Below are 24,259 nucleotides of genomic sequence, written 5' to 3'. Positions count from 1 at the left end.
ATCACTTGTAAATACATAATTCTATGCTAAAAAATATATGTAAAAACGTATATACGCATGCATATATAACTTATTGTATGATAGTATGTGTAATTTAATTGATTATAGGTTATTGTCAATAACTTGTATTTACAGTATGTATAACCTATTTGACAATACATCCATAATTAACTTATTATAACCTATATATAAGTTATTGTTTCCCACTTTATAAATCAAACATGAAAAATAGTTTATATTGATATATACCATATTGTCATATAGTTACAAATAATTTATAAACATGGGTGCAAATTTATAGTAATTGTTTACTATATGTTACATATATATTATATTTTTTTATTTTTAAAATATCTCACGATCCGGTTTAGATAATCCATGGTTTTCAAATAAAAATCCAATCCTAATCCATATCTCACGGTTTTTTAATTTTCAAATCCATGTCCGGAACATTAATCCACGGACAAAATCCAAAAGGTGCGGATCAATTCGGTCTGGATCAGCTTCACAGTTCATCAGATTTTTTGTGCAGCCCTAGTTCGAAACCTATCTATGTCAGCGAGAAAATGGTTTTCCCCTAATGCAGGAGAAAAGGGGAAGAGAATTGATGCAAAATCAAAATGTTTTTAAACTAGGCTTTCTAATAAAAGCCCATGTAATAGCACATACCGCCTAGAGGAGCGAAAGCGAATTAATATTTTAAATTAACACCCTCTCCATGGCCCAATACTGAATTGTGCCTTGAGAAAAGAAAGCCCAAACTCAATGCCCCATTAGACACCAATGATTACTTTCTGATTACAGCCCAATACTAATGATTACTTTCTGATTACAGCCCAATACCAGCTTTTGTTCGATAACTAAATGAACCGAGCCTTGAGTTGCTCACGAGCAGCTTGTTTCGCTTGCAACCCTAAGCGTACGTCAAGGTTCGAAACCTATCAATGTCAAAAGAGAAAATGGTTTTCCCCTAATGTTCCTAGAGAAGGGGAAGAGAGTTGATGCAAAATGAAAGTAAAATGTTTTGAAACTAGGCTTTCTAATAAAAGCCCAAGTAATAGCACATACAGCCCAGGGGAATGAAGCCCGAATTAATTTCTCCGTATTTTTATTTATTTATCCCCTGTCCGTGGCCCAATACTGATTGTAGCCTTCGGAAAAGAAGCCCAAACTCAAAAGCCTTTTTGGTTCTGCCATTGGACAGTAATGATTACTTTCTGATTACAGCCCAGTGCTGATTTCTGTTGCTTCTCCTTGCAACGCCCTCACCAAGAAATGGTTCTTCCAATTAAGAATCAAATCCTAATTAGAATAATTCGAGCAAATAAACCTAAATGATTCGAATTAGTGAAGAAATTAGTTTAGTACATAGTCACATTCTATTAATTTGGGCCAATCAAGAATGAAAAATAGAGCCTTTGGCATGAAAATAAAAAGGCCTCTGACTAACCTTATCGCCCGTTAATTTCTGTATGGCATATTCTATGGCACACTTCTTTTTCCTTCTCATGGTTCAGTCCCCATGACCCAGTTTCATAAACCTCATCATCCACTCTTTTTTTTATACCCCTTTTGACATTGACCAATGATCATTTGGATTTCATCATTGTGAATTTATTTGTGCTACTTCACTAGAAAATTGATCGACTCTAGAGTTGTTAAGGAAATAGAGTTCCACATTGCTTGGGAGTGAAATACGTGATCATTAATACTGTAACATTTGAGACTTCTCCACTCATTGCCAATTGATTTTGAGATGGATATAAAATTTCTACATAGTATCAAAGCCAGATTATAAAGTTTATGAAGTTTCAAAAGGAAATGTACAATTCCATTACCTCTACCGCCTAGACCTCCTCTCGATAAAATGTTTCTTGTTTGAATTTGCGGTACCTCACTAGGATATTGAGATTTGTAGGGAAAAAAGAAGAGGAAGAAAATTGAGAATATTAGGAATGATTCAAGTCCATAAATACAGGCAAATAAATTGAGGTGCCGGTTCAAATTTCGCTTGTGATGTAGGTTATGTTTCTCTAACAAAGGAAGGCGATCGTGTTAGCAGTCCGTCCAACGACGAATCAAGTAGATTGGCTTGGCAGCCTCGTTGCTTCAGGAGTGAGGTTTTTACATCAGTACGTGTTTTTTTATTATGCGTAGAACTGCGATTGGGGTGATTCATTTTTTGGCTAGGAGAGATAGTAGTGGTCTGGGTATCTGTACCCGGGAAGACTACCCTCCTTTTGTAGCTTTCTCGTTCTTCAATTTAGGATGGATGCTACCTCTTGATTATTATCATGTGTATTTGTGTTTTTCTTATAATGAAGCTCTTATCATTTTGACCCAAAAAAAAAAAAAATGGAGGTCTTCCATGGTCCTGTAAACTTTTAAAGAAAACCACACTGTCATACTTTGGTCCCAAATATTCGAATTTTGAAATTTGGCGTGAGAGTTGAAGGCTGAAAATTTGACAAGCCAGTTGATGCCACAAGTCATAACTTGAAATTTTTAGTCCAATTTCGAACTTGAAATTAAAATCAATTGTTACCTTTGAACTGTCATGGAGGATTTGACTTCGCCCTTGGAAGGGTTTGGGTCTCGGATGGGCACTTGTTATCTTTTTCCTTTTAGTCTTTGTAATCACTTTCAAAAATTAATAAAAAAAAATATCATTGTTCAAAAAAAGACTTCGCCCTTGGGGCTGCTTCTTTATTTTGTTGTTGCTCGTAAGTGGAAGAATAGTAAATGGGCATAACCTCTTCTTCTTTTTTGTTAACGGGAACTTGCATTAAAACCAAATTAAAGATAGTACATCTCTTGGGTAATCCACCCGATAGAGTCTACATAAAGCAAATTAACAACACAATGCAGAACGTAAAGATAGTAGAAAATATTCCCCATTGTGACTGATAGGTGCTGAAAAGCACCCGTTTATTCCCATTAACTTAGGTTTTGTCGGTCCTATCTAATGTTATTTAACGAGCTTTAATTGGTTTATGTTGTTTCAGGACTTACGGAGCGTTCGGGAAGGATTTGGAGTAATAATCATGAGTTAAGGATGTTCCGGAAAGATCCACGGAGAGAAGAGGAGCGAAAAGATGAAAGCTGAAAAATCTGGTCCAGACCAAGGATATGTTGATCCGGACAACCAAAGCTGGAGCAACAATTTGAACAATCTGTTTTTCTGGTCCGGCCAATGAAATTGCTGGTCCGGACCAGCGGGCAACAGATGGAAATTTACTTTGCGTTTTTTTTTAAAGTCTTATTTTTACGGGCCTAGACTATAAAAGGAGACTTTAGTTTGTTAGGTTATACTTTACTTTTACTTTTCAGAGGTGATAGAAAGAGGCGTGACAGGTTGCGATTTGCCCAGGACTTCCATGCTTTCCATGTCTTCTTCAATCTCGATCACATCTTTCTTCTCCATGGCCGGCTAAACCCCTTTTCTAGGGTGAAGATGAAACTTCGCACCAAGTAACTCTAATTTATGTATGGATTTTAGGTTTATTATTCGGATCGATTGTATAACTAAGAACCCTTTCCGTTTCAATTGAATGGAATGATTTTGATGGTTTTAATCTATTGAGTATTTGTATGCATGCTTTCAAATACGAGTTATACAATGGTTTTCATCGATTGTAGTTGGAGTTCTGAGATAGATTATACTCGTAAGACGGGTCGTGCCGTTAGGCGGCCAGACCGTACTTTTGAGACGGTCCGTGCTATAGGATAATCTATACCTTTTAACAACTCAATTATTTTCTAGATGATTATTGCTAGGATTTGCAAGCCCTAGTAATAATCCCTTCTGATTCGAATAATTAATCTTGACCAAGGTATCACTTGCATGCCTAGGCGTCGGCACATTTATTTTCTTTGCGGAAGATGTGGTTGATGGTGATGCTGTCAAAGCGTTGCATTAAAGACCTACATTCGAAAATCACATTACTCAACGGGTGATTATCAATGCTCTTAGCCGAAAGGAGCTGAGAGGCAGCCAGAACATCTGTTTCGACTTCCAATCAATTAATGTTTTCCATAAGAGCCGAATTAAGGCCATCCCCCCGGATGACCCAAAGTTCTGCCATGGTACTCGAATCTGCCATCAGATTGCGGTGAAAACCGCCTTTACGATTACCATTGTGATCGCGGATTAAGCCGCGCCTGTTGAGGCTCGCATGGTTGCGAGATTACTAATCCGTCCTTGTTAAGCTTGAAGACCTGTTCGGGTGGAGGTACCCATCGTACAAGGATATGCTATTTCGGCGCTTAAAAGAAACTGGGTTGATAGCGAACACCCATTCCGTTAATCACTCGATCCCTTTCCTATGCTCAACTCCTATGGTTCTATCAATGCCCATGGCCATGGATTACAGTGGTTTTCGACTGCATTGACTTCAACTTGACTGGTCTCTGACCTAATTTAAAAATGTATAGGAAATTTTTTTTTATTTTTTTAAATTTTTTTAAATTTTATTTTTTATGTGAGACCACTGTTATTTTTATCAATCTTTTTCCAGGTCCATCGGAAATGAATACTTTAATGTATCACTGCAGAGTGGAAGAAAATAAAACGAATGACATTAGATGTTGACCTGAAAAAATGAGAAGCTGCTAAGTTGCAGTTCTTTGATACTCAAGGGGCTCGAGTCAATTTACACGCATTTCAATTAATTTTTGAAGACTCACCTCACACTTTAACTCCCTAAAGTATCCAACAATACCATAATACTTCATCTCAGTTTTCAAAAATGAATCCGTAATGCTTTGTTTGTCAGTGTCAAATTCCCAATGCAATTAGCGGTATCGGATATCTCCTTCTGTTTGTTGCAATATTGGAAGAGAATAAATTATATCCACTGCCGGTGTAAAACTCCAATTTTCCACCACGGTCCATTATGGGCCCCACCAAGCGTCTATTGTTGTAATTTGAACCGTTCATATTATAAGATCCGCAGTATAGTATTGTCATGCAAAAAATCATCAAATCATCTTCATGGAAAGTCAATAGATATATGACAATTTAAATTTTAGTTTATAAAATAAAATGGATGATCTATTTTTGTCAATAATAAAAAAGATAAACTTTCCATTTTATAAAGCAAAATTCAATTTTTGATACTTCTATCAATGTCCGATCAAGTTTGTTTTTTTGCATGGATATACTATTATTTGTGGTCTACAATATGAACGGTTCATATCAACAATATAACACACCATATGACCGAAAAAGACGGTGGTAAAAAAATTGAATTTTCCACCGCTGATGAAAAGAATTTAATCTCATATTGGAATGGAAGGCTATTGAAGAGACAATAGAAAATGTCTTGTCATTGTTGGAAAACCTTGAGAAGGATGATAGTAGTGTAACCAATTCTCATTTGGAGCGACTATTGATTATTAGGTCGGAGGCACCATCTTCTATCCAACTGCTAGAAAATCCCTCAGCGTAGAGATATAGAGATTTTTTATTTTTGACACAGAAGAGATCGGATCCCATTAGGTTGGTCCATAATGTAACTAATAAAGCTCAATAAGCACCAGAGAGGACATATTTATTTGCAAATGATATTTTCCCATCTTCTAAATACACACAGCTTTCTAATAAGAAGTAGTATGATCCACTCGTGCTGAAAACCTCACCTATTGTTTGAGGGTTATGTCAATGTCCCAATTTGTGTTCGAAAAGCGCATACCTAGAAACGTTGTATTTTTGGATGGAAAAAAGTCTTAAATCACACATGAATTATACGAAACAAAAGTGTTAGGGCCCAAATACAGGATATGTGGTTCCATACATGTTTCATATGAGTATGCGTGTGTGCATTTTAAGTGTGGTCCTAGATTTGTTGTCTATGGAATTAAATGAGATGTTAGAGTTGGTGAGCTCGATTACTTTGTGCCATTTTGATAATATGATCCATTCCTAAAAATGGACAATAACGATAAGAACCCGTACCAAGTTCCGTAACATAGATATGATCCTAGGTAAATCAACACGAATAAAAAATACTGTAAAATAATCAAATATAATTACAATCAAATGACACCATTGACCATTCATTTTTATGTGACAAAATAAAAAATTTTATTTCCATTTCTAAAACTATGATAAAATTATGCAGCCAAAACCATTTTGGATTCTTAATTTTGAACAGAGCATCTCCATGGCTCCATTCCAACAATGGACTGTCTTTTTTCTCACTCACAATGGACAGTCCAATGCTGTACAACGAAATTAGGCCGTTAAAACCATGGGCCCCATGCCGGCGTTTGTCGCTTTTGTCCTTTTTTTGGAATAAATTTTATTTATTTAATTTGTTCAGTTAAAGCAATCCCACTCATTGTTGACAGATCATATTATCATGTGAGCACCAGCCTCTCTGTTTTTCTGCTTTTTTTTCCCTTGTGGGTGGGTGTGGTTCTGCTTTTCTTCACTTTCCTTTTGAGCTTGTTTTTCTTGGGTACTTCTTTCCAGCCATATCATCATCATCATTCACTCCTTATTCCAAAAAAAATTCTTCTTTTCTGATTAAATTTTCATATCTGTAAACCACTTATCACCAGGGTTTCTTCCTCCTCTCTTGAATCCAGCCATGGCTAGTGAGAGTACTGTGATTCCAGAGGTAAGCTTCTTCTTGTTTCTGTTTTCTTTTCTCCTTGTTTCACATGGTTATACATGCATATAATTTCACTTGTCAAATTTGTAAGTGCAAGTTAAGGAAGACCCACTTGTGAATTTACTCACCTTTTTTTTTTTTTTTTTTTGTGATGATTAGAGATCTACTTGTTGGCAAGACCAACTTTGATATGCTATCAATCAATTTTAGTAGATGGGTACTTCTTCTTCTTCTTTCTTTTCTTTTTTTTTTTGGATCAAGTAGATGGTGGGTACTTTGGTGATGATTATGGAAGTTTTTGAGCAAGACCCACATGAAAAATCCTCCCCTGATTTTGATTTGCTTATCATTGACAAAGCAGTTTAAACATCTCTAGCTATGAAGATATCTTGTTATTTCCTGTCATAAATCAGCTAGTTTTTAGAAGAATCGACTAGTCTTCTCGTATGAAGTTGAGAAAGCTTTGAACTTTCCGAGGCGATTCTCAGGAAAATAGTTTTCTACCTCTCATGGAAACATCAGGCATGGTTTATTGAATGGAAGAGGAGAGATGCCCCTATATTCTTTTGTCCATAGTTTCTAACAGAATCTCGTATTTTTTGATCTTCCGTATGAATCTCTTACTGAAATTTGAAGTATGATATTACTGTTTTTTGACAAGTTATAGTAAAAGGTGTTAGTTGATTAGTTCAACTTGCAAGTAGGATATGATTTTGCTAGAGTACATAGTAGCATCTGTATAGTTGAGTGCTTTTACAAACTGGAATATTTATATATTCTAGTCCTCTCACAAGATGGAATTGTTCTTGGAATGCTTTTTCATCAATTTTGTGAAAGCCACCTTGGTGTGTGGTAAATCAGTAATACTGCCTAGTTTCTTTGAGTACTTTTAGCCTATTCTACAATGTCTCAATTGGGATATATCATCTTAGCTCTTGGTATGGGGTTCCATTTGTTTTTTCCATGAGAATCTCTCTTCTTTCGGGCTTTAACTTTTACACAGATGTCACTTTTGTAAAATATGGATGCTTGCCTTCTTTGTTACTCTTTAGTTTGATGCTGATGAATTTTGCAATCGCTGCAGCAAGTCGAGGAGGCAATTGAAGAAGTAAAAAAAGTAGAACAAGTGGATTTACCAAAGGGCAGAGTAGAGGAAGAAAAGCTGAAAGAAGAGGAATTGCCGACTCAACCGGCATCTTCATCTATATTGGAAGAAAAGATTGAGGATAAGCTAATTAATCCTCCTCTAGTTGACGAGGTAAAGAAAACAGACGATGCTCCTGTTTCGGAGGCTTCGGTTGAATATAAAAGCCCACCAGAGGATCAACCAACTGCGGAGTCTGTTGAAAAAGAGCCAAAAGAGCTAACTGCAGTTGAATCTGTTGAAAAGCAGATGGTAGAGCAACCACCATTGGAGGCGGTTGAGAAACAACCGGAGGAGGAGATAAAAACAAGTGATACCCCTGAACCACCAGTTGAAGCTGTTGAGAAAACCGAGAAAGCAGTGGAGGTTTTACATGTTGAGGAACCAGGACCAATAGTTGTTGTGAAAGAGGTTGAAATTTCAGAACCGGAGCCTAAAAAGGAAGAAATTCCAGAACCAGTTCCTGAAGTGGAGGATAAACTCTTGGAAAAATCTGAGGTTGCTGAAAAAGTTGAGAAAGAATTTGCAGCAGTTGCTGAATCTGTTGAAAAGCAGCCGCTAGAGCAATCACCATTGGAGGCGGTTGAGAAGCAACCGGAGGAGGAGGTAAAAACGAGTTATACCCCTGAACCACCAGTTGAAGCTGTTGAGAAAACCGAGAAAGCAGTGGAGGTTTTACCTGTTGAGGAACCAGAACCAATAGTTGTTGTGAAAGAGGTTGAAATTTCAGAACCGGAGCTTAAAAAGGAAGAAATTCCAGAAGTGGAGGATAAACTCTTGGAAAAATCTGAGGTTGCTGAAAAAGTTGAGAATGAATTTGCAGAAGTTGCTGCATCTGTTGAAAAGCAGCCGCTAGAGCAATCAACATTGGAGGCGGTTGAGAAGCAACCGGAGGAGGAGGTAAAAACGAGTGATACCCCTGAACCACCAGTTGAAGCTGTTGAGAAAACCGAGAAAGCAGTGGAGGTTTTACCTGTTGAGGAACCAGAACCAATAGTTGTTGTGAAAGAGGTTGAAATTTCAGAACCGGAGCTTAGAAAGGAAGAAATTCCAGAACCAGTTTCTGAAGTGGAGGATAAACTCTTGGAACAATCTGAGGTTGCTGAAAAAGTTGAGAAAGAATGTTCAGAAGTTGAGACAGAAAAACCCAAAGAGAATTTGGCTGATAAGATTGAGGATCTCCCAACCAATAAAGAGGAGGCTGTTATAACTGATACACCACAAGAAAAACCTGAAACTGCAGAAAACATTGAGAAAGAATGTGCTGAAGTTGGGCCTAAGGAGAGAGTGAAAGTCGAAATTGCAAAAGATGAAGAGACTTTAGCTGAGAAGATTGAGGATCCTTCATTGAAAGAGGAGGAAACAGTTAAAGAGGAATCTGTGGTAACTGAAAACCCACGAGAGCTATCTGAAGTTGCTGAAAAAGTTGAGAAAGAATGTGAAGGAGTTGAGCCTAAGGAGAATGTAAAGGTTGATGAAATAGAGAAAGAAGTGGTTTTGGCTGATAAGATTGAGGATCCAGTGGTGAAAGAGGAGGAAACCGTCAAAGAGGAACCTGTTGTAACAGAAAGTTCGGATCAAGTTACACCAACCATTGTGGAAGCTCAAATTGATAACACAGAAGATGGAGGGGAAAAATCTCCTACTGTTGTAGCAGAAAGTACCAGTATTGCTGACAAAGGGAAAGAATTGGGTGGAACTGAAGTGTTACCAAAAGAGGAAGTTCAAGTGTTACCAAAAGAGGAAGTTGTGGAATCAGGAAAAGTTGAATTGGAGACTGAAGGAAAGAGTGCAAAAACTGAAGAAGAGAAAGAAGTGGGAAAATCCGTAACTGAGGAATCGGATGAGCCTGTGGTTTCTGCCACTGAGGTCACTGAAAAAGCTTTGGAAATGGTAAATACTTCCAGAGCCATTGAACTGCCTGCTGAAAATGGGAAAGCAAGTGTAAAAGATGAGACTGTCACTCCAGTTGAGACTGAGAAAAATGGAGTGGAGGAGAAAAAGGTAGAGGAAGTCGCAACTACAACTGTTGGAGAGCAGGTTGAAGAGCCAAAGGAATCTGAGACAGAAGTGAAAGGAGAGGAAGCTGTTCAAACTGGTGAAACGACCTTGGAGCAGGAAAAAGAAGGAAAACCCGATGTTCCAATTGTGGAGCCCGCCAAGGACGGGGATGACACCATAATGTCGGGGGAGCCTCCTAAAGAAGAGGTTCCCACAAAGCCTAGTTCCAAACAATCACACAACATCATGTCAAAGGTGAAGCAATCACTTGTGAAGGCAAAGAAAGCTATCCTAGGAAAATCACCCAATCCAAAAACAGTCTCATCTGAAGCCAAGGGGGATGTTCAAGACAAATGATTCGACACACAATGCATGGACTTTCAAATACATGGTATTTTTATTGTTGTTTCGTGTACAGTAAATTCGATTGGTTTGAGCAGTGTTTTCTGTTTGATTGTTTGTGTGTAGTGTGTTTGTAGACAATATACTTAGTGGTTTGTTCAATAGTGTGCTATTTAGAGAGTTTTCTTTCTTTCTTTCTTCAGTCCTATCATTTTTTAAGGCCTATTTGGGTAGTCTGTGTGGTGATGCTGCCAATAATGGTCTGTAAGATAGAACTTCTTGAATGTTTGTGAATTGAGATTATATGCAGAATTCTGCTACAGCTTGTGATTGTTGTTATGACTATTGATACTGGTGCAATTAGCCTGCGTGCGTTAATCACTTTGTGCTCATCTTAATTTTTCAGTTTTGTTAATTTTTTGGGTATTTCTCTTTAAACATTTCACGCATGCCTAAGCCTCCATCTTTCTATCTTTCGGTGTTATTTATCGCTCTTGGTGTTATTTATCTTGCTGTCCCAGTTTGGGTAAACTAGTTGTTGCGGGGTGTATTGTAGTTCACTTTGCTCTCAGACCACTTTAGGGACCTTTTACGGGAGGGTCAAGACCAACAGATTTTGAAGGTACTTGTTGTGTTTTCGAATTAGGTTGTAAGTAACAGAGAGAGTGCTGGTAACAAGCTGTGTGCAGAGAGGGTTGAGGGTTGTAATCCTTGTTATGGTGGTACATTTTTCTCCGTCCTCTCCATTCTGGTCCTGGACCTAGGTGCTCGATCGGCTGATTTCTGAACCATGAGTTCTCTTGCTTTTGGGTTCGATGGATTGTTTCTGCGGTTGAAACATCTTTTTAGTTGCGTAGTTCTAACTCCGTGGGTGTATGGACAACAGGAGCAAATGTGTACTGATGAATCCGACAAGAGTCCTCTTAGAAGATTAAAAACATCAAGTCGCGTGGTTGAATTTAGTGGGTAATTTTTTCGCAATAAGCTCGTAAGCACTAATTGAGAAAATTCTCCATAATCTTTTTGAGTCTTACATCTCCTTTGAATCTAAATATGACAAATAAGTTGGAGTATACTTGTGGAAAAGCTTTGGACACCTAAACCTGGAGTCAAAGCCAACAATTCAAATGTAGAAAAATGAGATTATGATGTTTTAACACATTCATGGCAACATTAGGATCATTGGACTGAGACAGTGTCGCTAATCTTTGCTGTCATTATAGCATAACGAGGGTTCTTTGCAATCCTTTATATCAATTTTCATTTTCTTTTTTTTTTAGTTTTCATTTTTTTTTTGGAATACAACTCCTCTACAGTCCCTTTCAGAGACTTGGACCGTGTTGTTTTTGTAGTATTTTGTGTTCCTTCCCGAACCCACTTCAATGATCGGAGCATTAAGGTTACCAGAAATTATGTTCATTGGATATCAGTAAACACATAATCGCGAGGTAATGAGTTTGTTGAAATCCGATCAACATACATGGTTGATGTTCAGGACGAAACACAAATGATCGATTTCGATGATCGAAGTAAGTCCCAAGCCGGCCCACAAATGGCTCTCAACAGGATGGTCGAGGATCATCTGCGTATCAAATTTATCAGGAATGGATGAAGGCTCCTCCTGCCAGGGGTGCAATTCAATTCAAGGAAGCCTCATACAATGGGTGAGTGCGAAATGTCAACAGATCACATGATTCGTGTTTGAATATGGAGAAAGAAATTTTATGGCTCTAAATGCATTCACGAAATCAAGGAGGTGTGGAATTAGGCCTGTCAATGGGCCGGATCCGATCCGGATCCGACAGATCCGGATCCGGATCCGAATCCGATAAGACACAATCCGATCCGGATCCGATAAGACTCAAATCCGATAGTGAGAATCCGGATCCGAATCCGAAAAATCCGGATCCGATCCGAAAATCCGAATCCGATCCGGAAACTTTTTTTACTTCAAAAATTTTAGCCAAAAAAAAATATTTTTTTCAAAAAAATACAATTTTTTTTTCAAAAAAAAATTATTTTCAGAAAAAAAATTTAAAAAATTTAAAATAAAAAATAAAAATAAAAATACAACTTCTTAAACATTTTTTTTTTCAAAATAAAAATTTTACTATTTTTTTAAAAAAAATTAAAATTTTTAAAAAAAATAAAATTCGGATTCGGATTGATAACGGATTTAATCCGATCCGATCCGGATCCGATCCGAATCCGTATTGAATTACCGGATCCGGATTATCGGATTATCGGATCGATGTTATCGGATTCGGATCCGGATCCGGATCGAATTTTTCGGATCGGATCCGGATCGGATCCGGTCCATTGACAGGCCTACGTGGAATTAAGGAGTGGACAACGCATCCACGCATTGATTTTGGATCAATCCAGAATTTCCAACTGGACAAAAGGCTGTGCTTGGATCAACCCTATATTCGTTTGAATATGGAGAAAGAAATATATGCGGTCCTTTTTGATGATCTGGACCATATATATTTTAGATCTCGTCAAGAACATTAGGCACGTAAAAATTCATATTAAACAGACATTAATTGGTATAGTTTCGAAACACATTTATCTCAAGAAAAATAGGTTTAGAAAATATCACAACACTGGATAAAAATCCGTTCCCAGCGAGATAAATGCGTTTCGAGAATATTAAACGATATCCGATTATTATGAATTTTGACGTGCCTAATATTCTCGACGAGGTAATGGTCCCAAACATCAAAATGTGAATATATATTTTGTATCTTGAATATATATTCTGTATCTTCTTGTAATTTGCTATTTTAAGACATGTATCGTAATCAAATCATAGCATAATCATAGGGTAATCATATCATAGCATAATCATAAGGTAATCATATCTTAATCAAATCTTGTAATCATTCTTTCTTAAGCATAGCTTTACTTTATTTAAATGTGTATTCACCTCATTGTAATTTATTCAGAAATAACATTAGTATTTTTTGTCTCTGTTTCTCTGTTTTCTATCATGGTATCAGAGCGGGTTCCGAAACCCTAACCTGCTTTCCAATTAGTCTTCTATCCTCAGATCTCTCTCTCTCTGTCAGCTACTATCGTTCCCTCTCTCTCTCTCTGTTTTTTAACAACCCAAATCACAAGAAATACCCACAGCAGTCGACACACATCCCTCTCCAACCACCGGTGACCTACCCACACTCTGACAACCTCCAGCAGCACTTGCAGCACTGTAGTAGCTCCAGCAACCTCTGTTATAGCTCCGACGAACCAGTCTAAGGCAGATTGGTACTCTAGTATTCTGTTTTCTTTTTTGACTGCATTTCTCTGTTAGCATCATGTCTGGCAATAAAAATCAGGCTATTAGGGTTCGTTTGACCAGTAACAACTACTCCTATTGGGCTTATGTGATGAAAATTTTTGTTGTTGGTAAAGAAATGTGGGGATACGTAGACAGTTCTACGCTACCTTCTTCTGATCCAAAAGACCCAGGGTATGCCACTGCCTTGAGAAAATGGAACACATGGAATTCACAGATTTTGACTTGGTTTCACAACTCCGTAGAACCAAGTATTGGTATGAATTTTTCGAAATATAACACAGCAAGTAAAGTTTGGAATTATCTACAAACTCTGTATCTTGAATCAAATTTTGCTAAACGATATGAGCTTGAAATGTTCATCCGAAATACCACCTAAAATAATAAATCGATTCAAGAATTTTATAACGAAATGACTACTTATTGGGATCAGTTAACTCTCATGGAACCTTCAGATTTGCAGCTACTTGATAGTTATATCAGATTTCATGAGGAGCTACGACTTGTTCAGTTTCTCATCGCCCTTCAGAATTAGTTTGAGCCTCTTCGTGAGGCTATCTTGCATCGGTCTCTGTTGCCCTCAGTAGATGGTGTTGTTCATGAGCTTATCGCTGAGGAAACACGGTTCAAAGTGGCTAATCTTGCACCTCCCTCACAGTCTGTCTTTGCTGCTCCATTTGCTCCATCTAGCCAATATCCGACACATTACTCGCCCACTCCAGCATCTCATCCTGTCCAATTTGAGGCCAAACCAATGCCTCAAATTCCTGAAAATTAGTGTAACTATTGCCATCTGAAGGGTCATTGGAAGTATCAATGCCCTAACCGTCCCAAGCCAAATGGACGAAATGTTACTCAGTCGATTGGTTCTCACGCCCCGCATCAATCTCGGGCACCACAACAGTATTCTCGCCCTCCTACAGCCTTGGCAGCACCGGCCTCTAGTAGTGCACCTCCAGAGTTTGATTATGAGCAATTTCAGGAGTTTCAAGCTTACATGGAAGCCATTCGAGGGGGTTCCCCCAAGCTTCTACCATGACTACCACTCACTTAGGTTTGCGTGGTTCTCCCACCTCAGATATCCAACTCACCACTTGGATCTTTGCTTCTGGCTCTTCTCATCATATGACTCCTGATATGTCTCTTCTTAATAATTGTATGACACCTGCTTTTCCTATTAGTATTGCCACAGCCAATGGTTCTCCCATGCATGTTGCTTCTATTGGTTCCATTTTATCTTCTACTGCACATTCACTGTCTATTCCTAATGTTTTTTATGTTCCTCAGTTGTCTTTGAGCTTACTTTCAATCAGCCAATTATCCGACTCTAGTTTTGATGTTGTTTTCTCTTCTTCTGGTTGTGTTGTGTAGGATCGAGATTCCAAAAAGCAGATTGGGGCAAGCCGTAGAGTTGGTGATCTTTATCTTTTTGGAGCACTTGCATCTTCTAATAAAACCGTCTTCCACTTCTGCGTCATCCTTTTGTTTAGATCATAAGTCATTTCCTTTTTATTTTTGGCATTCTAGATTAGGATATCTGTCTAGTGAATATCTAAAACTTTTAGTTAAGTCAGATCATTTGGGTCATATTTCAATCAGTAATATTTCAGAATGCAGTGGTTGTAAGTTTGTAAAAATGTCAGCTTTACCTTTTAATAAAAGTACTTCTGTTTCTACTTCGCCTTTTCAGCTTGTTCACATTGATTTATGGGGTCCTTCTCCGGTTGCTACTAAAGGTGATTTTGTCTATTATGTCTTTTTTGTGGATGATTTTAGTCGGTATACTTGGGTTTACTTAATGACTCACAAATCTGAGTTCTTTACGATTTATAAAAAATTTCATGCCATGGTTCAAAATCAGCTTTCTACATCGGTTAAAATTCTTTTGTCTGACTTGGGTGGGGAATATTCACTCTCAGAGTTTCATAAATTCTTAGATTTGCTTGGGACTATCCACCAATCGTCTTGCACTGACACTCCTGCCCAAAATGGTAGAGCTAAAAGAAAATATCTTCACCTTCTTGATACTGCTCAGTCTCTACTCCTATCTTTGTCCGTCTCATCCTGTTACTAGGGAGAAGCTATTCTCACTGCAGCCTATCTCCTGAATTGGATGTCCACCCCTCTTCTCTCTGGTAGCTCTCCTTATGAGCGGCTTTATGGTCAGGTTCCTAATTACTCTCTTCTTCGAATGTTAGGTTCTACCTGTTTTGTTCTCCTCCTCAAGAAAGACCGCAGTAAACTCAGCACCCGTTGTGTCTTAGGTGTTTTTTTGGGGTATGGCATTAATCAAAAAGGGTATCGATGTTATGATCCTGTGACCAAAAAACTTTATGTTTCAAGGTACGTTGTCTTCTTAGAGCGTCTTCCCTATTTTACTCTTCCACCTCGCACTGCTCCTGTAGCCAAAGAAGACTTGATCCATATTGACCTCTTTCCTATGGATATGGATGTGTCTCCCGAAGAGTACACCTCCACTCTTCAGGTATTTGATATTTCTACAGCCCCCATAGCATCACCTCGTCGTGCTCCGATCACCCAGTTCTACATCCATCGTCCAACTTCTATAGCTGCTCCCCAATCTGCCTCTGCAAATCCTGATCTGCCTGCCCGCCGGTATCCCTCCGCGACTATCGTCAACCACCGGTAAAATATGGCTTTACTATTACCTGTTTCTCATACTCTTATCAATCATTTATTTCCCGCATTCACACTTATTTTGAGCCTAGGTCCTATAAAGAAGCTTGCAATGATTCCAATTGGGAGGATGTCATGCAAGCTGAACTTACTGCTCTTGCTCACAATCAGACTTGGGAGTTGGTTTCACTTCCGGATGGTAAGAATCTAATCTGTTGCAAATGGGTCTACAAAGTTAAGACTCATTTTGATGGTTCTTTAGAATGGTATAAAGCCCGCTTAGTTGATAAAGGGTTTTCTCAGGAGTATGGGATTGATTATGAGGAAACTTTTGCCCCCGTTGCCAAAATGACCATTGTTCGCACCTTGATCTCAGTGGCAGCAGTGCACCAGTGGCCTCTTTCTCAGTTGGATGTAAAGAATACTTTTCTCAATAGCAATCTCTCTGAAGAGGTTTATATGCGGCCTCCTCCTGGCTTCTCTCATCCTTTCGGTATGGTTTGTCGCTTGGGTCGTGCTCTCTATGGCTTGAAACCGTCCCCTCGCGCTTGATATTCATGCTTCCAGAATGTTGTTCTTGAGATTGGCTTCACGCCTAGCATGCATGACTCTGCTCTATTTCTCCGCCGCACCTCTCATGGCCTGGTCTTCTCTTACTTTATGTTGATGACATGATCATCACTGGTTCTGATTCTACTGCTATTGCTGAAGTCAAAAGTCATCTCTTCCGTGAGTTCGAAATGAAAAACTTGGGCCCGTTACGTTATTTCCTTGGTATTGAAGTTGCTTCCTCTCCCCAGGAGTATCTTTTGGGACAGTCCAAGTATGTTACTGATATTCTTCATCGTGCTCGTCTCACGGATGCGAAGACTGTTTGATACTCCCCTTGAACTTCATGCCAAATTCTCTGCCTCTGATGATGTCTCCCTTGAGGATCCTACGGAATATCGCGAATTAGTGGGCTGCTTAGTTTATCTTACTATTACTCGGCCAGATATTTCTTATGCAGTTCACATTGTTAGTCAGTTTGTCTCTGCTCATCGGACTACGCATTGGGCTGCTCTCTTACGTATTCTTCGTTATCTTTGTGGTACCCTTCAAATTTCTTCTACATCAAGCTTAACCCTCCATGCTTATGCTGATGCTAACTGGGCGGGTGATGTCAATGACCGCAAATCTACCTATGGCCTCTGTGTTTTTCTAGGCGATTCTCTTATCTCCTGGAAAAGCAAAAAGAAATATGTTGTTGCTCGCCCCACCGCAGAAGCTAAATATCGTGCCATGGCCCATGCTACCTCTGAAATCGCCTGGCTTCGCTGGCTTATTTCCGATATGGGGGTCTCTGTTACTACTCCTACGCCTCTTTACTGTGACAATAAGAGTGCTATTTAGCTTACCCACAACTCGGTCTTCCATGAGCACACGAAGCACATTGAGATTGATTGTCATTTCATACGTCAGCATTTTCAGTCTGGCACCATTGCTTTACCATTCGCCTCCTTCACATTGCAACTAGCTGATTTCTTCACGAAGACCCATAGCGCTGTTCGTTTCCGCTTTCTCCTTGACAAACTCTCGATGCTCTCTGCCCTCGCACCTTGAGTTTAGGGGGGGTTGTGAATATATATTCTGTATCTTCTTGTAATATGCTATTTTAAGACATGTAACATAATCATAGAATAATCATATCGTAATCATATCGTAGCATAATCATAGGGTAATCATATCGTAATCAAATCTTGTAATCTTTCTTTCTTATGCATAACTTTACTCTATTTAAAGGTGTACTCACCTCATTGTAATTTATTCAGAAATAACATTAGTATTTTCCGTCTCTATTTCTCTGTTTTCTATCACAAAATGGGCCGGAGAAAGGCCCAGAATTGACGCGAACAGGACCGTCCAGTCCCTTAGAAACCTGTTCCTAAAGAGAATATTTGGAGTCGTGCGAAGCTTTTTTTTTTCTTACCAAAAAAAGGAGAGTTCCTGTTCGCCAAAAGATGTATTGGGAGATAGCTATTTTGGTTTCATTAATTCAAAGAATGGTTAAACGCTTATCCATACAAGCTGTTAATGTACACACACAGGAAAGAAAGATTTCAAGTCCCTCCTTCAAATATACCAAAACCTCATTCTGAAAACTCTTTTACACGCTTTCTAACCGAACCAAACTCCGTCAGACACGGGACCATAACTCAGATAGCTGCGCAACAAAAAACTGGTTCGAATGCAATAGACCGCAAGAGGGTTCCACTTCTCTGATGACAAGGTTCCGCATCCATTTCATTCACAACCTGCACAAATGGTCCGAAATCCAGCTTTAGTTTTATAGAAAGAGTCGTAGTTTGATAATATCAATGGAAAATGAAAGTAGACAGAATCGCCAAATTGTGTACAATTGAAACCTGGTCTAAGTAGAACGTCAGCTTCCTTAGTCAAGTTCATGTCATCACGGCAGACATCATCTGCAGCTTGATCACTTCTATACACCAAAGAAGACTGTCCGAAACCAGTATTCGACACCTGACACTGGTATTATAGAGAGAGAGAGAGAGAGAGAGAGAGAGAGAGAGAGAGAGAGATTAACGGACCGCATTTATCCAAAATACTAAAAGTCAAATCATAAAAATGGCGGGGAAATAGTACAATAAAGAGTAGTAAAATTCTAGTAATTTTGCATGGTTGATAGAACCTGAGTAGTTTAGTGTTAGCATTATATGGGAATACATAAGTGTTGGAAGGAACTTTCCTTTCTTTGAATGATTAAACTTAACAGTGGTGAGATCAAGCATCAATCAGTAAATGAACTAACTAAATATGCAGTAAGGATCAGTGCACTGCCAGAATCCACAGAAACTATACAACTGCTCTAGAAGGAATTCCTGGAACACCCTAGGTTTCACAGAGTTACTTTTGTCACCTAGAGTTTATCCCCGTAGAATATCTAGTTACAAGTCACTGAAGAGGATAATAATCCCAAATGTCCGGATTAGCAAATACTAACCCCTTCCCCTCCAACCCCCCCCCCCCCCCCCCCCCCCCCCCCCCTCAACAAAGAGAGTATCCCTTACAGCGCCCCTATAACCCAGTCTTATCCTTAGTTCCACATAACGAACATGGGACTATCTAATCTTGAGGAACATGTGGCCCCACATGTTCACTTGTACCGTGGGTAAAGGATTATAATCCAGGCATCAAACATGATTCATTGCTGTTAGTAGGATTTTCAGAGGTACCAAATGTGCATTTGGATCAGTAATGGGGCTGGCCATAGAGCACATAACTTGCCATATGCCTATCTCTAAATTCACTTTCTTGTACCTCAGGAACTGGAACTACACGAAGAAAGCACAAACCTGAGTAGATGTGCGTTTCATTGAGGTACGGGCATTGGCATTGTGCATCATTTGTGAGTTAGCATTCTGTATCAAATCCTTTGGGTTTGACGATGGAGCTGAATTTGGAAGTTCCACGGGGGCGGGGGCAGCCATTCCAGTGGCATTCAGTTCAATGGCTGAATTAATTGGAGGCACCCCTGAAAAAGGCACCCATGGTGCTGGATGCCCGAAAACCTGAAAATTAGGTCCAGCCATCCCTTGGAAACTAGTGGGCGCAAAAATGGGTGCGGGACGTGGCGCAGGGAAATGTGCACCATGAAGGGGGGGAACCTGAATCATGGGGCACCCAGGTGATCCACCATTCATGTCCATCATTCCCATCCCAAAACCCATTCCCATGGGCGAGAAATGGGCCATATGAGCTGCATGCAGTTGGGCCATTCCTGCTGGAAACATCATTGATGGCATATACATCCCAGCTCCCATAGACATCATCTGCAAAAGGATGGACTATGATAAGGACGTACATAACTGCATTACACATATGTGTGCCAGTACCTGAGTGATTAACATTCATACATCAAACTAATTCTAGCAATTGAAGTCTACCACAAAGGTTTTTTTTTTTTTTTGGGAAAGATAATTCTTTACAAAAGAACCACACCAAAACAAGGCCAAGAGAATATCCTTGAGAGTCAAAACAGAAACAATCCAAAAGCACTAACGGCCTTTAGAAAGGAAAACACAAGAAAAAAAACGCCTCAGCTAGCCATATAGGAATCTCCTAGGCATATTCCAAACACAGCTCAAATATTTGTCCTTGTCAGTATCAGGGATCTTCTTCCAGGAAATCAGGCACGCTCTAATATCCCTAACCATGTTGCCTATAAGACGTCTACTACAAAGTTCTGCATTACAATATCCTATAATGCCAGAAATGCTTCACATTGTGAACACCATTTAACATAGAAAATAACACTAAGGATATCAACCATCAAGAAGTATTTTTTAGTGTCTCCGTGTCTTTGAAACATGAATTAGATGAATCCGATGCTTAGACACTTACCCGCACCTACGCCATGTAGTTATAGTTGATAATAAATTTAAATTTTCAAAACAAGTAAAATGAAAAGTACATTAGGTAAAGGACAAGAGAAACTTCACCTGTACTTGAAGTTGAAGTGTCTTCAAATATTCAATGGCTTCATCAAGCATTGAAGCTTTGTCCACCTTACAGTTGCAATTGTGAAAATCAGTCATTAAGGAAATCATAATTGCAAATGCTTATTCTGTGTTAGGGATTGTTTCACAGAGTTTTGGTACAATATCAAACTGCCAAGCATAAGCATGCAGGTTTGAATCTGAGATTGCCACTTTGTGCACAAAGTACTAGCATTTAAGACTGTAGTCACTGTACCCAATCCATGCTTGGAAAACTTCCAATTAACACGGAAAGGCACCAGGAATGACCTTTTAAATCATGCAGTTCATGGTTCGTGTACGTCTACTTATGTAATATGTATTCTAAGCAATCAATCTATATCTTAGGAACAGAAGTTCAGAAAGAAAGTAGAAGTAGAAGCTCATGCATACTACATCTTCTATCCTTGACTTTGATTACCATTCCATGAGAATAAAAATTTAGTAAAATTATGCGTTAAGATAATGCAATAGAGACCTGGTTAATTGCATAAAGCATACAAATAGCATAAATTACCGAACAAAGGTCGTCATAATTTTACAAGGAAAAAAAATACCTTGTTGCAGTTTGGAATGAGTTCTTGTAATGCACGCATCTTTTCATTGATCCTATCCCTTCGCCTCTGTTTGCAAAACAACCAACATTAAATACCAATCGACATCTCCAAAAACAGTCCCCAACAATGAAAATACCATAATCTCAAACATCAGTGTCATCATCAGTCTTTGGAGTGGATTTGCTTACCCTTTCTGATAAATTGTGAACTTCTGCTGCTCGGCTTCTTTTGGAACCTGTACCTCGTCGAACAGGAGCCGCCTTTCTTATACCCACTGATTCTTCTTCAATATCCTGCACATAAGTTTGTTTTAACCTCATGAAATTCAACGAATCAGATAATCTGAAACGGAATAGGACAACCCCAAGTTTTAATATACTTCACTATGGCCTTCAGAGTCGTCAGTCTCTTGACATTTCCTCTTCAAATTATGTGTCAGATCATTAGAAGCTCTCTCTGCACTATTTCCAGAACATAATGACGATGAAGCCACTACTGGCTCTACTGTCTTCTCCCCAACAACTTGACTACACAACTTGTCATTCTTAACAACATCTTCTCGACAAACAGCTTCAGATTGTTCAGCAGCACGCAACTCCTCGATCGGATTGCCCACCACTACGGAATCCACCTTGGGTGGCACTGAATTAGGTTGGCTATTAGAATCCATTCCCTTGCTCAATCCACTACTCAAATTGATAGGTGTGGACTCAGCAAAATTGGTGCTACTTAGAGAAGGGCCCTTATTCTTACCTCCCATTCCTTCTATGCCTAATGTAATGGGAGAGGCGATAGCACTTACATTTTGAAGGCTAGCGTGGACAAGAGCCGCAGGTCTTGAGAAGTGGGAGAAGTTCATAATACCAGAGTTGGTGTTGGGCAATACTGAATCTTGCTTCTGAATCTTTACACCAGTACTGGGATCCCCACAAAAAGCATGTTTGGTATTGGTGATATTGTTGCTAATAATGCTTGAAACTCCTGATTTGAGAGAGGGAAGTGATGTTTGATTTTCTTGGAATGACCACGGAAAGAAATGGGAAATCCTTGATCCTGAACCCTCACCAATTTCTGAAGAAACCTTGGCTGCATTTTCGTGTTCTAAGCCTAAACCATTCTGTACATAATTTGAACCCCTAGTTGTCCGGTTATAACTACCTCTCTTGTTTGTGGCAAAACTAGTATGGCTAGAGATCTGATTTTCTGTAACACCGGATAATTCAGGCAATATATCGGAGCAGTAATCGTGTGGTATGGACTCATCAAGGGGATAGTTCAACCAAGGCACCATGTCATCATCTTGGTCCAAACCCATTTCCCCTGAAGGCACCGCCGATGCAAAGTCATTCAAAACACAATCCATTACCCCAAATTTTCCCATCTTTGAATGGGTAGCATTCAACCGATCTTTATCTCGTACTTTCGGGGTTTGAGACTGAAAATCAATAGAACTAGATGTTTTTCTAGCTCTAGTGAATTGGCCTTGCATCACAATCTGACCATTATCCCATACCAGTTCAACATGTTCATTTCCAGGTCTGCATTCAAAAACCCACCAGCAATTTCTCAAAATACAATAGCATAAGGTAAATCAAGACAGAACAACCAAAAGTACAACATACTATATTCACTGAAATCAAGCACAAGCACAAAGTAATTATTCTGCATAAACCCCACTAGAGAATAGCTCAAACGAAAACTACCATAATGACAAATCAAAACCTACCGACAACAAAAAGAAGTGTTGGCTCCCAGATTGAGAAACTGGTAGAAGTGGAAACCTAAATATACTTGACTAAATGAAATAAAACATTGTGTTTTGGGGAAATAAAAGATGAAATTAAACTTACAGATGAGATAGATCAGCTGAAGAAGTTGCGGTTGTTCTCTGCTGGGCAGATTCAAGGCTCCCTCTAGCCATTTTGTAAAACTCCGATAAAGGCATGATTTGAATAAGTGAAAACAACTAATATAGGGAGAGAAAGAGAGCCCCTATTTTGAGCACTTGGCCATATTTAGTATCATCCACCTCCTACTGCAAACAAAAATAACCCCAAAACAGCCAAGGCAAAGTAACATCAGCAAAACACAAACCGACTTTGAAAAAGGATATGTATAGTTGCCTACATAACATATTCACGCGTGTATGCATACATTTTCCAAGAAAAGTCTCATTTATAACTCATGCCCATATCAGCAGCAATATAAAAATAGCACAACTCATAAAGTTAATACAGGTAGTCTGGTAACAGTCAAAACCAATTCTTTAATGGCACCTCAAGGAATTAAAGAACAATATCAAACTGAGGACTTTTGAGTTAAAGAAAAGTGAGATTTTTTAATTGAAAATTCAATCATTAGAGGAAGAACCAAGTTAAATTTCCAAAACCAGCCAATAATCTAGAAGAATCAAGTTTTTTTTATTGATTAATCTTTGTCATCTTGTTAATCATTCAATTCACAGAGAGAGAGAGAGAGAGAGAGAGAGAGAGAGAGAGAGAGAGAGAGATACCTTTTCAAAGTAAATCAAACCAAGAGAGAGAGAGAGAGAGAGAGAGAGAGAGAGAGAGAGAGATACCTTTTCAAAGTAAATCAAACCAAGTCCCAGAACAAGAATTCCCGAAGATCAGCTCACACTACTTGTACCCACTGAAATCCCATCAAAACCATCGGAAAAGATTCAATTTTTTTGGGGATAAAATTAGCCCTCCAACGACATTTCCCAGACTTCATAGACTTTTGGTTTCTGGGTAATGATAAATTCCTCTAACCCACCATCATACGCTAATCCACATGCATTAAATAGGGTTCCCAAAACTATGATGATCCTCACGAACCAATTAAAGTTCTCAGCTTGGCATGCATTATATACATAAATAGAAAGATAGGGAGGATTTTTAAGGAGTCGTAGAAGAAGAAGGCAAAAGGCTTGGGATTTGCAAGTGAATTGAACCAAGCAAAGAGGCACATGCCACCAAGCAACTCTGGCGGAGGAGATGGCTTGCTCTTTAAATAAGGGTAAAAGTAGGAATTGCTCACAGCTCTTTATCATGAAGTTGAGTGTTCTCGGGGTGAGTTTGGCCTAATTTTGGACGGGTTTTTTTTACACAGCCTTTTTTTCTCCC

General features: G+C 38.9%; 3 protein-coding genes across 4 annotated transcripts; 2 read left to right on the top strand and 1 right to left on the bottom strand.

Annotated features, from left to right (window-relative positions):
- The first annotated feature begins 6,333 nt into the window (after positions 1–6,333).
- LOC131308678 (uncharacterized) lies at positions 6,334–10,426 on the top strand. The gene is made up of 3 exons (XM_058335650.1): positions 6,334–6,461; positions 6,565–6,623; positions 7,702–10,426. Exons 2-3 carry the CDS (start codon positions 6,594–6,596, stop codon positions 10,117–10,119), a joined length of 2,448 nt encoding a protein of 815 aa, XP_058191633.1. The 5' UTR covers positions 6,334–6,461; positions 6,565–6,593; the 3' UTR covers positions 10,120–10,426.
- A 6,284-nt stretch (positions 10,427–16,710) lies between these two features.
- Positions 16,711–17,431, top strand: LOC131307069 (secreted RxLR effector protein 161-like). The gene is made up of 2 exons (XM_058333485.1): positions 16,711–16,862; positions 16,909–17,431. The coding sequence occupies exons 1-2, from the start codon at positions 16,711–16,713 to the stop codon at positions 17,429–17,431; spliced, it is 675 nt and encodes a 224-aa protein (XP_058189468.1).
- Positions 17,432–18,042: 611 nt separating this feature from the next.
- LOC131308746 (transcription factor PIF3-like) lies at positions 18,043–24,149 on the bottom strand. Of its 2 annotated transcripts, none has more exons than XM_058335747.1 (9): positions 23,713–24,149; positions 22,985–23,169; positions 21,514–22,672; positions 21,323–21,427; positions 21,135–21,200; positions 20,542–20,607; positions 19,396–19,872; positions 18,445–18,568; positions 18,043–18,333 (listed from the first exon to the last, which is right to left on the bottom strand). In XM_058335747.1, the coding sequence occupies exons 2-9, from the start codon at positions 23,077–23,079 to the stop codon at positions 18,323–18,325; spliced, it is 2,103 nt and encodes a 700-aa protein (XP_058191730.1). In that variant the 5' UTR covers positions 23,080–23,169; positions 23,713–24,149; the 3' UTR covers positions 18,043–18,322. The 2 variants fall into 2 exon arrangements, with proteins under 2 accessions (XP_058191730.1, XP_058191728.1); XM_058335745.1 differs by lacking the exon at positions 23,713–24,149 and adding an exon at positions 23,647–23,661.
- Positions 24,150–24,259: the final 110 nt, after the last annotated feature.

This window comes from Rhododendron vialii, chromosome 11a (genome assembly GCF_030253575.1).
Source record: "Rhododendron vialii isolate Sample 1 chromosome 11a, ASM3025357v1".
NCBI classification, from domain to species: Eukaryota; Viridiplantae; Streptophyta; class Magnoliopsida; order Ericales; family Ericaceae; genus Rhododendron; species Rhododendron vialii.
Note: the sequence above shows the minus strand (reverse complement) of the source record. Positions and strands in the feature narration are given on the sequence as shown.

Coding starts and splice junctions, on each gene's coding strand:
- LOC131308678 (XM_058335650.1), top strand. CDS start 6,594: ATGGCTAGTGAGAGTACTGTGATTCCAGAG. Junction 6,624..7,701: donor AGAGTACTGTGATTCCAGAG/GTAAGCTTCTTC, acceptor CAATCGCTGCAG/CAAGTCGAGGAGGCAATTGA.
- LOC131307069 (XM_058333485.1), top strand. CDS start 16,711: ATGATCATCACTGGTTCTGATTCTACTGCTATTGCTGAAGTCAAAAGT. Junction 16,863..16,908: donor TATCTTTTGGGACAGTCCAA/GTATGTTACTGA, acceptor ACGGATGCGAAG/ACTGTTTGATACTCCCCTTG.
- LOC131308746 (XM_058335747.1), bottom strand. CDS start 23,079: ATGCCTTTATCGGAGTTTTACAAAATGGCTAGAGGGAGCCTTGAATCT. Junction 22,673..22,984: donor TCAGCTGATCTATCTCATCT/GTAAGTTTAATT, acceptor TTTTGAATGCAG/ACCTGGAAATGAACATGTTG. Junction 19,873..20,541: donor CACTTCAACTTCAAGTACAG/GTGAAGTTTCTC, acceptor ATCCTTTTGCAG/ATGATGTCTATGGGAGCTGG.